At 43.4% G+C, this 15,833-nt stretch overlaps 1 protein-coding gene across 1 annotated transcript in view; it reads right to left on the bottom strand.

The window, feature by feature from the left end:
- Positions 1-6,945: 6,945 nt before the first annotated feature.
- The window catches only part of MARCHF4 (membrane associated ring-CH-type finger 4), a 60,343-nt gene continuing 51,455 nt past the window's right edge, over positions 6,946-15,833 (bottom strand). Inside the window, exon 4 of the mRNA XM_072121998.1 lies at positions 6,946-12,667. Within this exon, the coding sequence (XP_071978099.1) occupies positions 12,312-12,667 (356 nt within the window). The 3' untranslated portion in view covers positions 6,946-12,311. The remainder of the gene's footprint in view (positions 12,668-15,833) is intronic.

Here is a 15,833-nt window from a genome sequence, read left to right as displayed (position 1 = left end):
TCTTATGGCATCTCATGTACTAAAAGGGAACCTGTCAGCAGGTGTGACCATACGGACTTCCCAGCGTTATGTATTGTTCCTGGGGAGATGTTTAACCAGACCTTTGTGAATGTTGTTAGTAGAAGCAGGACTGTGATATATGGCTTTATATTCCTTGATTGTAGCTTCTCCAAGGACACTGAGGGTGTGTCCTCACACTGCTGTGCTTTGTGTTTTCTGAAGCCAGTGTTATGTGTTGTCCCTTGAGCGATATGTTATCAGACCTCGCACTGCTGTGCTCTGTGCTCTATGCAGCCAGTGGTATGTATTGTCCTTGGAGAGATGTGTAATCAGACCTCACACTGCTGTGCTCTGTGCTCTCTGCAGCCAGTCTTATGTATTGTCCCCGGAGAGATGTGTGATCAGACCTCACACTTCTGCGCTCTGTGCTCTCTGCAGCCAGTGTTACCTATTGTCCCTGGAGAGATGTGTAATCAGACCTCACACTGCTGTGCTCTGTGCTCTCTGCAACCAGTCTTATGTATTGTCCCTGGAGAGATGTGTAATCAGACCTCACACTGCTGTGCTCTGTGCTCTCTGCAGCCAGTGTTATGTATTGTCCCTGGAGAGATGTGTAATCAGACCTCACACTGCTGTGCTCTCTGCAGCCAGTGTTATGTATTGTCCCAGGATAGATGTGTAATCAGACCTCACACTGCTGTGCTCTGTGCTCTCTGCAGCCAGTGTTATATACTGTACCTGGAGTGATGTGTAATCAGACCTTACACTGCTGTGCTCTGTGCTCCCTGCAACCAGTGTTATATACTGTCCCTAGAGAGATATGTAATCAGACCTCACACTGCTGTGCTCTGTGCTCTCTGCAGCCAGTGTTATGCATTGTACCTGAATAGTGAGTGCAGCTCTGGAGTATAATACTGGATGTGACTCAGGATCAGTACAGATTGTAGTTCTCCTTATATAATTAGGTAGATTTCTCATTTTAGTGAGACTCGGGTGATGATTTTAGTCTTTTTGTTCTGGGCCCTGCTCAGGGAGGGACAGAAACGGGTCAATCTTCCTCTGAATACGATCAATCTGACTCTGAGGGTTCACAATCTCGGGACCCAAAGGAGAAGAGAAGACAGTCAAAAAGTCCCAAAGCATCTAGAGGTAGAGGAACTAGAAGAGGAAGAGGTGGTAGGGGTGGTAGGGGGAACACAAACCCTCCAGGAGCGACCTCTGAGAGGGAAGGTTTTTTATCCCAGGGTCCCCAAATCACGGAATACCTCTTACGAGGAAAAAAGGACCAGCAAAAAACCTAGGATATAGGGATCCAACCGGTAATCCGGACCCCCCAACCACAGATATGCACATTATAAATCTATCCAAAAGGGAACTATCACAATTTGAGGAAAAGGTTCTAATGAAGGGACTGTCATTTGTCCCAGTTCCAAGATATGATGCATTTGAATGGGTCAAAGATATTAACCTGTTCTGTCGTCGTTTGAAATGGAAAAAGTTTTTCAAACTCTATGACAAAAAGAGATGCGAGGAACTGGGATTAGATGAAGCGGACATACCAGATTTTGATAATCTGACAGCCCTGTTACAAGAGTCTGAAAGAACCCCGGGTGAGGGTCCCTTTACTGAACATAAACCCAAATCAATAAAATCAGCCCCTGTAGGAGATTGTTCACCCATTGACGTATTTTTGGAAGTGGTTACTTACCAACTTAAAAATCTGATTAATCCATCCTCCCCTCGATACAACCTTACGAGGGATGAACAAGAGGCGCTCACTCAGCTCAAAAATGAATCGGCAATTGTGATTAAGCCATCAGATAAAGGGGGGAATGTGGTCGTGCTGGATAGAGATCAATATGTGGACATGTGTATGAAGATCCTGAGTGACCAACAATGCTATAGAAAACTGTCAGTCAATCCAACAGATGTGTTTAGACAGGAACTTACATCCATCCTTAATCAGGCACTGAGTGAAAGACTCATATCGAAGAATGAGTTTGACTTCATGTGTTCACAAAAATCCAGCACGGCCACCTTCTACTCCCTCCCCAAGGTACATAAGGGGACTTCTCCCCTAAAAGGGAGGCCTATTGTCTCAGGCATCAACAGCCTGACACAGAATGCCAGTGTGTACCTTGACACAGTGTTGCGTCCGTTTGTAGTATCCCTCCCTTCCTATGTGAGGGATACTATGGATGTTCTCAGGAAGATTGAGGATCTCACGCTTCCATCTGGATCATTTCTGGCCAGTCTGGACGTGGAAGCCCTCTACAGCTCTATCCCCCATCATAAGGGATGCAATGCTGTACATGACTTCCTTAAAACCAGAGGACTACATTTTAAGTCCCATAACGAATTCGTTATGAGACTTCTCGACTTTGTATTGACGAGGAACTATTTCCTCTTTGAGGGGAAATTCTTCCACCAGCTCAGGGGGGTTGCAATGGGGAGCCCATGTGCTCCCACATTTGCAAACCTCTACCTGGGCTGGTGGGAGAGAGAAGTTGTTTTCCAGGAGGAGATGGACAAGTGGACCTCGGCCGTAATTTTATGGCTGAGGTTCATTGATGATGTCCTTATTCTATGGAATGGACCGGTGGATCTCTTTGTTGAGTTTGTGGCCCATTTGAACATAAACGATCTGGGTCTTTTTTTCACATACGAGATTAACCCCAAAGAGATAGCATTTCTGGACATCAAGATTCTACTTAAAGACTCTGGGAATCTGGAGACCCAACTATTCAGGAAGCCTACAGCTTCTAATAGCCTTTTGAGGTGGCAGAGCTGGCATCCGACACCCCTCAAGAGAGGAATCCCAAAAGGCCAATATTTGAGGGTTCGCAGGAACTGCTCTGCCATGAATCAATATCTCGAAGCCTCAAGGGACCTCCAGAAACGTTTCCTCCAGGGCTATCCATCTGATGTCCTGAGACAAGCCCATCATTACGCCCTGAACCAGAGGAGACACGAACTACTGGTCCCCAAGAAGAGATCTGATGTTGGACAACAGAAAATGAGGATCATAGGGACATATGATGGATGCCAGGATGAAGTGAAAAGGATTCTACGCAACAATTGGAACATCCTGAGGATGGACAAGGACATCGCTGACACCATTGACACGTTCCCCTCTATCACATATAGAAGGGGTCAGAATATAGGGGATAGTGTGGTTCAGAGCCATTTAAAACCCCTGACAGGACTAAGCACCTGGCTCCCAGATAAGCCCAAAGGGACGTTTCGGTGCAGTGGATGCAAGTCATGTCAGTATATCCGCACCGGTAACACCTTTCAGAGTACTAGAACAGGGAGGACTTTCTATATGAAACAGTTCTCCAACTGTACAACGAAAGGAGTGGTGTATCTACTCACGTGTCTGTGCCAGATCCAGTATGTTGGGCAAACAACCCGTGAAGCGAGAAGGAGGTTTAGGGAGCACATTAACGATGTCAAGAATAAGAGAGATACGTCCGTCTCGAGACATATCTGGGAATGTCATGAAGGAAACCATAAAATCCTGCGGTTTCAGATCATTGAGGTGGTGGAGCCCTCACCCAGAGGGGGAGACTTTGAAAGGAAGTTATCCCAACGGGAATCGAGATGGATCTTCGACCTCGGGACAGTCCAACCGGATGGGCTTAATGAACATATCGCCTATGCCTGTTTCATTTAGACATAGAGGACCATAATCCCCCAATATTTACTCATACATGTTTTGCCTGATGACAAGTTGTGACCAAGCAGGTCCGGGTATTACACCATCAACTTTGTCATTAAGTTATATGGGGGTTCCTGTTCACTCTATGTAATCAAAGGACTTTGTAATCTAATGATTGCAAACACTGTATGTAAATAAACACTTTGCTCATTCAATTCTCGTCAAATGTTGTAAATAATATTCTGACATCTGATTACCTCCTACCAGTGACATACCTCTGGGACCTTTGTGATTTGTATGTGACTCTGTTTACCTCTGTACATTTCCCCTCATTATGTTTACACCTCCGTTTCATCCAACCCACAAATGCAGTATATGTTGAGGGTTCATTAGGGACCGCGATCAAGTACCTCAAGAAACTTTATCGCGATGTAGCGAATTCATGAGGAGGTGGTAGGATACTTTACCTGTAGGAATGCATTGGTTGTCACGCTCCCTGGGATCGGTATGGGTACCCCCACGTTCGAACCCTGTGGTCCCTGATTGGGTCCCCGATCTGTGACGTGCGGAGGATCCCATCGATTGTTGTGGGGAGTGTCCGGTGACGTCAAGCACCCTGGGAACCGCCCCCTCCTCCCTCCTCTTGGTGGGCGGTGCTTAATCTTCAAATAGCCCGGGACGCCGGCATCACGCGCGGCCAAACAAACGCCGGCGTATGTCACCATACTAGCGTGACCGATCCCACTGTACTTTAAGTTAGCTAGCAAGCTGATATCAATGCCGAAGGCTAGTTAAGACAGATGCAGGATAGGGGATCACCATCGTAATAGTCCTCTGATGAACCGCTATCTCAATATACATAGCGGGGAAACGCGTCAGGCATCAATTGACGTATGGTCAGAATAGGTGCAGACCCTCATATGCGAACTGAGCTTATGCCGAGTACGCGGGTCTAGCACCATTTATTATTGTAGATGAATCGCCTCCAACACTCAGTATCACACTGGCGAGTGGGTTGAGTGATGCATAACTGTACAATGCAGCTCAACCATCTAGCATACAGGAATGTTTAATGTGTTGGAGGGTACACTACAATAAGTGTATGTTTGTCCAGTTTATGTGGCCCTATATAACAATATGATTGTAGGCAGCTCCACTTTTTTAAAATACCTTAATAAAATTTATGAATTTTAATGTCCTTTTGAGATAGTTGTTAATTTAAGGAGTTGGGACATAAACCTTTTTCATTGATTTATCTTTGCAATTTATTGTTCGACTTTTTTGCTCTCTGAGAAGATTCTATGTGTTTTATGTAAATTTTGGAGTTTTCTCTTTCATGTGGAGGTTTCTATTAATAAGTTGTTGCTGGAAACACTTGGCTCCTTTTTTCCTTTAAGCAGCGGGGGATGGGGTCAGGGAGAGTTCTTGTATCCGCAGAGCAAATTTTGGCTGTGGAGGTCCTAGTGCTGCTATGGGTCCTAGAGCTGCTGCAGGTCCTATTGCTGCTGCGGGTCCTATTGCTGCTGCTGGCCCTAGTGCTGCTATGGGTCCTAGTGCTGCTATGGGTCCTATTGCTGCTGCTGGCCCTAGTGCTGCTATGGGTCCTAGTGCTGCTATGGGTCCTATTGCTGCTGCTGGCCCTAGTGCTGCTATGGGTCCTAGTGCTGCTGCGGGTCCTAGTGCTGCTGCGGGTCCTATTGCTGCTGCGGGTCCTATTGCTGCTGCTGGCCCTAGTGCTGCTATGGGTCCTATTGCTGCTGCTGGCCCTAGTGCTGCTATGGGTCCTAGTGCTGCTGCGGGTCCTAGTGCTGCTGCGGGTCCTATTGCTGCTGCGGGTCCTATTGCTGCTGCTGGCCCTAGTACTGCTATGGGTCCTAGTGCTGCTATGGGTCCTATTGCTGCTGCTGGCCCTAGTGCTGCTATGGGTCCTAGTGCTGCTGCGGGTCCTAGTGCTGCTATGGGTCCTAGTGCTGCTGCGGGTCCTAGTGCTGCTGCGGGTCCTATTGCTGCTGCGGGTCCTATTGCTGCTGCTGGCCCTAGTGCTGCTATGGGTCCTAGTGCTGCTATGGGTCCTATTGCTGCTGCTGGCCCTAGTGCTGCTATGGGTCCTAGTGCTGCTGCGGGTCCTAGTGCTGCTGCGGGTCCTATTGCTGCTGCGGGTCCTATTGCTGCTGCTGGCCCTAGTGCTGCTATGGGTCCTAGTGCTGCTATGGGTCCTAGTGCTGCTATGGGTCCTAGAGCTGCTGCGGGCCCTAGTGTCCCACATCTCTCTCATCTCTCTCCTTATTAGCTACAAATCCAGAATATTATGAACATCCGGTTCTGGATTGTCACCACTGCCTGAGAGATACGAAAGTATGAACATGATAATTGACATCATCCATCTGGTGGAGACAGGACGAAACTTCTACGAGTCTGAGGTCCATTTGCCATCTGGCCACCTACCTCCATCATGATGTTTTCTGGATGTTGGGCAACGTCTCTATGAAGATGTTCTGGAGAGATGTGGATTTCATTTATTACTTTCTCAGCAGATGGAAATTTACAGGTCATATCCAGGAACCATCGGAAGACACCAAGTCCAGAAGATATGGACAGCGATGTGACAGTCTCTCCAGAAAGGATGTTCTAAAGCAGAACTGGAATAGGCATGAGGATGAGAAATGGTTTCATACTCCAGGAGACGATTGAATCTAGAACGTCTTGAATCATTCTAGAATCAATCATATTTAACAATCTTCAGCTGTTGTGAAACGAGAACCCTCAGCTTGACTGGACGTTGCCTGAAGACCAGCTATCTAGAAGATGCAGTTTGCTGTTCTAGAGCTGTGGTTTAAACGCCATTTGGTCTAGAAAAGGTCTAGAAAAGGACGTTCTCCGACGTGGATTCGGGTTCTGCCGGGATTCACTAAGATCATGCGCCCGATATCCAGCAGGTGTCGCTGCTGCGCTGAGGTCCGCCGGAGTTCACCTGCTTCTCCTCGGTGCATGTAAGTGCTGATCTTGCGACACAAATTCTTTTTTAAATTCCGTGTTTTTTCCGAATCCTACGGGTTATCTGACGGCCATGCCCCTGATTTCTGCCGCGTGAAAGCCGGTGCCGATGCGCCACAATCCGATCGCGTGCGTCAAAATCCCGGGCAATTCAGGGGAAATCGGAAAACGTCGGGAAACCCGACGATTCGGACCCTTAGTAAATGAGCCCCAGTATGTTCAACCTGCGCCCAACAAAACAGAACATGACAACATGGACCAGAATGTACATCAATGAACTTTCCAAAATGTAGAGTTTTTAAGGATGTTTTTATTGGACCCGGGCAGCAGGAGATTTCTTATTGTCCGGAATAAACCAAAAAAAACCTCATAACAGTAAAAATAAAAAACTTTTTTCAAATATTTGAAGGATTTGTTTGCAATTTTGTCAACATTGGTGCAAATTTTTCATGGCAGTAAAATTTTGGCAGGTCGCATCTCGATGCACTAAACGGCTGACCCTGCACTACAAGATTTCTGTAAATTTATTTTCGATATCGTTGTAGCTTAGGCCTTCCATGTGTAACAGGTCATCACATAAGGGGGCGCAGGGGGGGTGGAGGGATCAAGGGGCTCCTGGAATGTGTCCATTCCTCATTGGAGGAGACTAGCACATAGGCAGTGCCTTTGTAGTGTGCAGGGTGTGTACTATGTGCAGGGTGTGTACTATGTACAGGGTGTGTACTGTGTGCAGTGTGTAGTATGCGCAGTGCAGTGTGTACTGTGTGAAGGGGGTGTACTATGTGCAGTGTGTGTACTAAGTGCAGTGTGTACTATGTGCAGTGTGTACTTTGTGCAGTGTCCTGTGTTCTATGTGCTGTGTCCTGTGTAGTTTGTACTATGTGCAGTGTGTACTGTGTGCAGGGTGTACTGTGTGCAGGGTGTACTATGTGCAGTGTGTACTATGTGCAGTGTGTACTTTGAGCAGGGTGTGTTCTATGTGCTGTGTCCTGTGTAGTTTGTACTATGTGCAGTGTGTACTGTGTGCAGTGTGTACTGTGTGCAGTGTGTACTGTGTGCAGGGTGTACTATGTGCAGTGTGTACTGTGTGCAGTGTGTACTATGTGCAGTGTGTACTATGTGCAGTGTGTACTTTGTGCAGTGTCCTGTGTACTATGTGCAGTGTGTACTTTGAGCAGGGTGTGTTCTATGTGCTGTGTCCTATGTAGTTTGTACTATGTGCAGTGTGTACTGTGTGCAGTGTGTACTATGTGCAGTGTGTACTGTGTGCAGTGTGTACTGTGTGCAGTGTGTAGTGTATACTATGTGCAGGGTGTACTATGTGCAGGGGGTGTACCATGTGCAGGGTGTACTATGGGCAGTGTGTACTGTGTGCAGTGTGTACTATGTGCAATGTGTACTATGTGCAGTGTGTACTGTGTGCAGGGTGTACTATGTGCAGTGTGTACTATGTGCAGTGTGTACTATGTGCAGTGTCCTGTGTACTATGTGTAGTGTGTACTATGTGCAATGTGTACTATGTGCAGTGTGTACTATGTGCAGTGTGTACTATGTGCAGTGTGTACTATGTGCAGTGTCCTGTGTACTATGTGTAGTGTGTACTATGTGCAATGTGTACTATGTGCAGTGTGTACTATGTTCAGTGTGTACTATGTGCAGTTACCTGTGTAATATGAAGGGGAGGGGGATTCAGGATTTCTTGTGCACTTTCTTCATGAATCTGGTGCCCCCTGACCTGCCCCAACAGAGGGCACCACTTTTTTGGTGCCCTTTTAACATGGGGCGTGTGACACAAATCTGTCCGACAATTCTGCAGAAATATGTGTGGTATGAAGAATAGTGCAGCCGAGCCACAAATGTGTATCAGACACTTCTTAAATACCTGTACAAGCAGTTTGTACAGTTTTCTGTCTGACTTTGTACTGGAAAGATCATGGTACCTGTATTTATTAAGTGTCTGCGCCAGTTTTCTGGTGACTTTGCGCTGTACAGAACCTCTTTGGATCTTGTTTATGTATTTATTAAGTGTCTGCGCCAGTTTTCTGGTGACTTTGCGCTGTACAGAACCTCTTTGGATCTTGTTTATGTATTTATTAAGTGTCTGCGCCAGTTTTGTGTCACGGCTGCTCTGTGTCCGACAAGACAGAAAAGATATCACCTAAAGGTGCTGATTCGGACCGTGCACACTTCTGGAGCAGTGCAGGGGGAGCAGATCCAAGACCCTGCGCCAGTATTCAGTAATCTGGGGGGAGGACACTGCACATGGCACAGAGTGCACGAGGTGATAAATCTGGGCCATTGTGCTCTGATGTATGAACAATGTGCGTCCATTTAAGGGGGTGGATACCAGAATTTTACTCCGCCTCTTATATAAAGTGAATCGGTTCTTATCTCTTCCCCCAATGACTTTATACAGGGGGGAGGGAGAGGGGTGCGCTCTCTTCATAACTATTGATGATCCAGTTCATTTTGTGCTCTAGAGATTGTGCTGATGTCATGGATGCGGTGAAGTATGACATCATCAGTTCTTGTGATTGTGCTGATGTCATGGATGCTGTGAAGTATGACATCATCAGTTCTTGTGATTGTGCAGATGTCATGGATGCAGTGAAGTATGACATCATCAGTTCTAGTGATTGTGCTGATGTCATGGATGCTATTAAGTATGACATCATCAGTTCTAGTGATTGTGCGGATCTTGTGGATGCGGTGAAGTATGACATCATCAGTTCTTGTGATTGTGCTGATGTCATGGATGCTGTGAAGTATGACATCATCAGTTCTAGTGATTGTGCTGATGTCATGGATGCTGTGAAGTATGACATCATCAGTTCTTGTGATTGTGCTGATGTCATGGATGCTGTGAAGTATGACATCATCAGTTCTTGTGATTGTGCTGATGTCATGGATGCTGTGAAGTATGACATCATCAGTTTTTGTGATTGTGCTGATGTCATGGATGCTATTAAGTATGACATCATCAGTTCTTGTGATTGTGCAGATGTCATGGATGCTATTAAGTATGACATCATCAGTTCTTGTGATTGTGCTGATGTCATGGATGTGGTGAATTATGACATTGATGCTTTCGCCATGTGGACGACCTACAAGTGACATCAGACTACGGTTGAGTCAATGCTGTGATGTGTGGGCGGCCATCAGTTACTATAATAATGAACTGAATGGAGATGATGTATTAATCTGTTCTAGAACTGAAGGAAATCCATTCTCATACATAATTGTTAGGGCTTTACCCGCTGCAGCCTGACACTGAGCGTCACTTCTATACATAAAGGGGAGAAGAAGGATAAAAATCACCAATTCCTGTCACTGAGATGTATGTTGTATCTTACATTACACATCAGAGTCATCGGCTCTAGTAATGGGATGCCGGGGGTTAATTATCTCTCTTTAAAATAGAAACTTTTGGTAGAAACAAAAGGATACATTGATTTTGGGTGACAAACTCCTAAATTCTGCCAACATTCCATTTCCTTCCAGAACAGGGATTGATTCTTCCGCCTTTCTATCAGATTGTAGGGAGATGGATTGTTCTAGAAATACTTGTTTATTACAAGAACAGAAGAGGATGAAGAATTATCTGTCACCTCCGACGACCAGGAGACAGGAGGAGGAACAGGCAGGACACATACATGTGGATGCACAGGATTGTACGGGCTTTACCTGCTGCAGCCTGACGCTGAGAGGCAACCTGTACGGAGGACGGGGCAGGAGGTTCACAAACTCTTACAGGTATGAAGACAGATTCTATAAATAATGGAGAAATCAGGGAAATAATAAAAAGAGATTTACATAATTATTGCCTCTGATCGCAAATTCTCAAGATAACGGACCAAAAATTTCAAAAATAGGGAAATTAAGAGAAGTAAACTGAAAAGTCTCTAATAATGAAGTCAAAGAGGCCATTTAAAGGGAACCTGTCAGCAGGTGTGCCCATGCAGACTGCAGCCAGCGTTATGTAATGCCCCTGATAAGATGTGTAATCAGACCTTTGTGTTTGTGGTTAGTAGCAGCAGGACTGTGATATATGGATTTATATTCCCGGATTGCAGCTTCTCCAAGAGCACTGGAAAAAAGGGGTGTTCTCACACTGCTGTGCCCTGTGCTCTCTGCACCCAGTGTATTGTCCCTTCAGAGATGTGTAATCAGACCTTTGTGTTTGTGGTTAGTAGCAGCAGGACTGTGATATATGGATTTATATTCCAGGATTGCAGCTTCTCCAAGTGCTCTGGGGTTGTGTCTTTGGCGCCCTGAGCTTTGGATTTTCACAGTCCTATAGTCTGGTTTGAATGACGACTGTAATATTAGAATCCGGCTACAGCTTTTACTCATAGAAGAGGGAAGGAGCTGAGAAGTGGTTCAATACAGAGAGAACAGAGCACAGCAGTGTGAGGACACCTTCCCCCCAGTGCAATTGGATAAGCTATAATCCTGGAATGTAAATCCATATATCACAGTTCTGCTGCTACTAACAACAAACACAAAAGCCTCATTACACATATCTCCAGGGACAATGCCAAACATTGCCTACAGAGAGCACAGAACACAGCAGTGTGAAGATGCACCCCCAGTGCAATTGGATAAGCTATAATCCTGGAATGTAAATCCATATTTCACAGTCCTGCTGCTACTAACAAAACACAAAGGTCTCATTCCACATCTCTCCAGGAACAGTGCCAAAGACTGCCTGCAGAGAGCACAGAACACAGCAGTGTGAGGACACTACCCCAGTGCAATCTTGGATATAAATCCTTATATCAGAATTTTGCTGCTACTTACAACATACATAGAGGTCGGATTAGACATGTCTCAAGGGACAATACATAACACTGCCTGAAGGGAGCACAGAGCCCAGCAGTGTGAGGACACACCCCCAGTGCACTCGGAGAAACTACAACACTGCAATAGAAATCCATATATTACAGTCCTGCTGCTACTAGTAACATGCACAGAGGACTGATTGCAAATCTTACTAGGGACAAAACATAACACTGCGAGTAGTCTGTATAGTCACACCTGCTGACAGGTTCCCTTTAACCCAATATAATGAAATCTTAAGTATTTTGCTTTAGCATCATTCTGGGGGTAGTAAATTGTGCACCCAATAGTTAGGATAAGGAATAAGGGGTAAATAGTTAAAGTGGCAAAAAGAACCCAAATTTATATATAAGTCTTTCCAATGAAAACATAAAAACACAGAATAGTTGTGGCTTTCCCTGCAGCACATTGATTCTGAGCTGCACATGGAAATAGACAGAATCTTACAGTCTATTCATATAAAAAAAACCATGTAACAGAAAACAACTTTGTGCTTTAGCTGTAATTCTGCTTAGAACCGAGCAGAGACTTCGTAACAGTGGGTCGTCTCAGCCGCAGACAGGACGTGATGGATGGTGGACGCTGCATGGGGCGTCCCGCATGGATTTCTCCAGATCAGATGGGTGCAATAGTCACGATACTAGGTCTGTAATCAGAACAAGGTTCTATATTGCACTTCCGGATAAACCGCGGACCATACTGGACCGGCACATCAGCTCCGTGACCTCTGACACCTTCTGCCTCCGAGAAGGGTTCACTGAGGAGCTGATACTTCAAGACAAGGCACAAACCTCCCAGATAAGGCCTGCGGGTCGCCTCAGACGGTGGTCACTCTCATGACAAACTCTCTGCTACTACTCGTGTGGCTCCGCTGTTCGTGTGGTCTGAGATGACTGAGGATGTGGAATAAGGTGTAAGCACAGTGATGGTCAGACGTGGCCCCCCCATGCCCCCCGCTGTCCCCGGGGCCCGAATTATTGGCTGTGCCCGACGTGGTAGTGGTGGAGTTATTAGTCTGCGATGAAGTGCGCTGGTTTGTGCGTTGGCTACTTCCTAATTTCTGGTCTTCCAGATCTTTAGACTTGTCATAGTTTAGAACTTTCCATTGTTGGTTCACAGCCTGCCACCGCTTAAATATCCGATACACGGAGGGACCCTCATGTATGATTAGTCCTGGAATAAAGCAGAAATATGGTCATAAATATATAATACTGCCCCCTATGTACAGGAATATAACCACTATAATACTGCCCCATATGTACAAGAATATAACTACTATAATACTGCCCCCTATGTACAAGTATATAACTACTATAATACTGCCCCCTATGTACAAGAATATAACTACTATAATACTGCCCCCTATGTACAAGAATATAACTACTATAATACTGCCCCCTATGTACAAGAATATAACTACTATAATACTGCCCCCTATGTACAGGAATATAACTACTATAATACTGCCCCCTGTGTACAAGAATATAACTACTATAATACTGCCTCCTATGTACAAGAATATAACTACTATAATACTGCCCCCTATGTACACAAATATAACTACTATAATACTGCCCCCTATGTACAAGAATATAACTACTATAATACTGCCCCTATGTACAGGAATATAACTACTATAATACTGCCCCCTATGTACACAAATATAACTACTATAATACTGCCCCCTATGTACAGGAATATAACTACTATAATACTGCCCCAATGTACAGGAATATAACTACGATAATACTGTCCCCTATGTACAAGAATATAACTACTATAATACTGCCCCTATGTACAAGAATATAACTACTATAATACTGCCCCTATGTACAAGAATATAACTACTATAATACTGCCCCTATGTACAAGACTATAACTACTATAATACAGCCCTCTATGTACAGGAATATAACTACTATAATACTGCCCCATATGTACAAGAATATAACTACTATAATACTGCCCCCTATGTACAAATTAATACCTATATACTACTGCCCCCTATGTACAAGAATATAACTACTATAATACTGACCCCTATGTACAAGAATATAACTACTATAATACTGCCACCTATGTACAAGAATATAACTACTATAATACTGCCCCCTATGTACAAGAATATAACTACTATAATACTGCCCCCTATGTACAAGAATATAACTACTATAATACTGACCCCTATGTACAAGAATATAACTACTATAATACTGCCACCTATGTACAAGAATATAACTACTATAATACTGCCCCCTATGTACAAGAATATAACTACTATAATACTGCCCCCTATGTACAAGAATATAACTACTATAATACTGCTCCCTATGTACAGGAATATAACTACTATAATACTGCCCCCTATGTACAAGAATATAACTACTATAATACTGCCCCCTATGTACAAGAATATAACTACTAAAATACTGCCCCCTATGTACAAGAATATAACTACTATAATACTGCCCCCTATGTACAAGAATATAACTACTATAATACTGCCCCCTATGTACAAGTATATAACTACTATTATACTGCCCCCTATGTACAAGAATATAACTACTATAATACTGCCCCCTATGTACAAGAATATAACTACTATAATACTGCCCCCTATGTACAAGAATATAACTACTATAATACTGCCCCCTATGTACAGGAATATAACTACTATAATACTGCCCCCTGTGTACAAGAATATAACTACTATAATACTGCCTCCTATGTACAAGAATATAACTACTATAATACTGCCCCCTATGTACACAAATATAACTACTATAATACTGCCCCCTATGTACAAGAATATAACTACTATAATACTGCCCCTATGTACAGGAATATAACTACTATAATACTGCCCCCTATGTACACAAATATAACTACTATAATACTGCCCCCTATGTACAAGAATATAACTACTAAAATACTGCCCCCTATGTACAAGAATATAACTACTATAATACTGCCCCATATGTACAAGAATATAACTACTATAATACTGCCCCCTATGTACAAGTATATAACTACTATTATACTGCCCCCTATGTACAAGAATATAACTACTATAATACTGCCCCCTATGTACAAGAATATAACTACTATAATACTGCCCCCTATGTACAAGAATATAACTACTATAATACTGCCCCCTATGTACAGGAATATAACTACTATAATACTGCCCCCTGTGTACAAGAATATAACTACTATAATACTGCCTCCTATGTACAAGAATATAACTACTATAATACTGCCCCCTATGTACACAAATATAACTACTATAATACTGCCCCCTATGTACAAGAATATAACTACTATAATACTGCCCCTATGTACAGGAATATAACTACTATAATACTGCCCCCTATGTACACAAATATAACTACTATAATACTGCCCCCTATGTACAGGAATATAACTACTATAATACTGCCCCAATGTACAGGAATATAACTACGATAATACTGTCCCCTATGTACAAGAATATAACTACTATAATACTGCCCCTATGTACAAGAATATAACTACTATAATACTGCCCCCTATGTACAAGAATATAACTACTATAATACTGCCCCCTATGTACAGGAATATAACTACTATAATACTGCCCCCTGTGTACAAGAATATAACTACTATAATACTGCCTCCTATGTACAAGACTATAACTACTATAATACAGCCCTCTATGTACAGGAATATAACTACTATAATACTGCCCCATATGTACAAGAATATAACTACTATAATACTGCCCCCTATGTACAAATTAATACCTATATACTACTGCCCCCTATGTACAAGAATATAACTACTATAATACTGACCCCTATGTACAAGAATATAACTACTATAATACTGCCACCTATGTACAAGAATATAACTACTATAATACTGCCCCCTATGTACAAGAATATAACTACTATAATACTGCCCCCTATGTACAAGAATATAACTACTATAATACTGACCCCTATGTACAAGAATATAACTACTATAATACTGCCACCTATGTACAAGAATATAACTACTATAATACTGCCCCCTATGTACAAGAATATAACTACTATAATACTGCCCCCTATGTACAAGAATATAACTACTATAATACTGCTCCCTATGTACAGGAATATAACTACTATAATACTGCCCCCTATGTACAAGAATATAACTACTATAATACTGCCCCCTATGTACAAGAATATAACTACTAAAATACTGCCCCCTATGTACAAGAATATAACTACTATAATACTGCCCCCTATGTACAAGAATATAACTACTATAATATTGCCCCCTATGTACAAGAATATCACTACTATAATACTGCTCC

The sequence above is a fragment of the Engystomops pustulosus genome, chromosome 8, assembly GCF_040894005.1.
Source record: "Engystomops pustulosus chromosome 8, aEngPut4.maternal, whole genome shotgun sequence".
In the NCBI taxonomy this organism is placed as follows: Eukaryota; Metazoa; Chordata; class Amphibia; order Anura; family Leptodactylidae; genus Engystomops; species Engystomops pustulosus.
The sequence above is the reverse complement of the archived record's forward strand: the minus strand, read 5'-3'. Positions and strand labels throughout refer to the sequence as shown.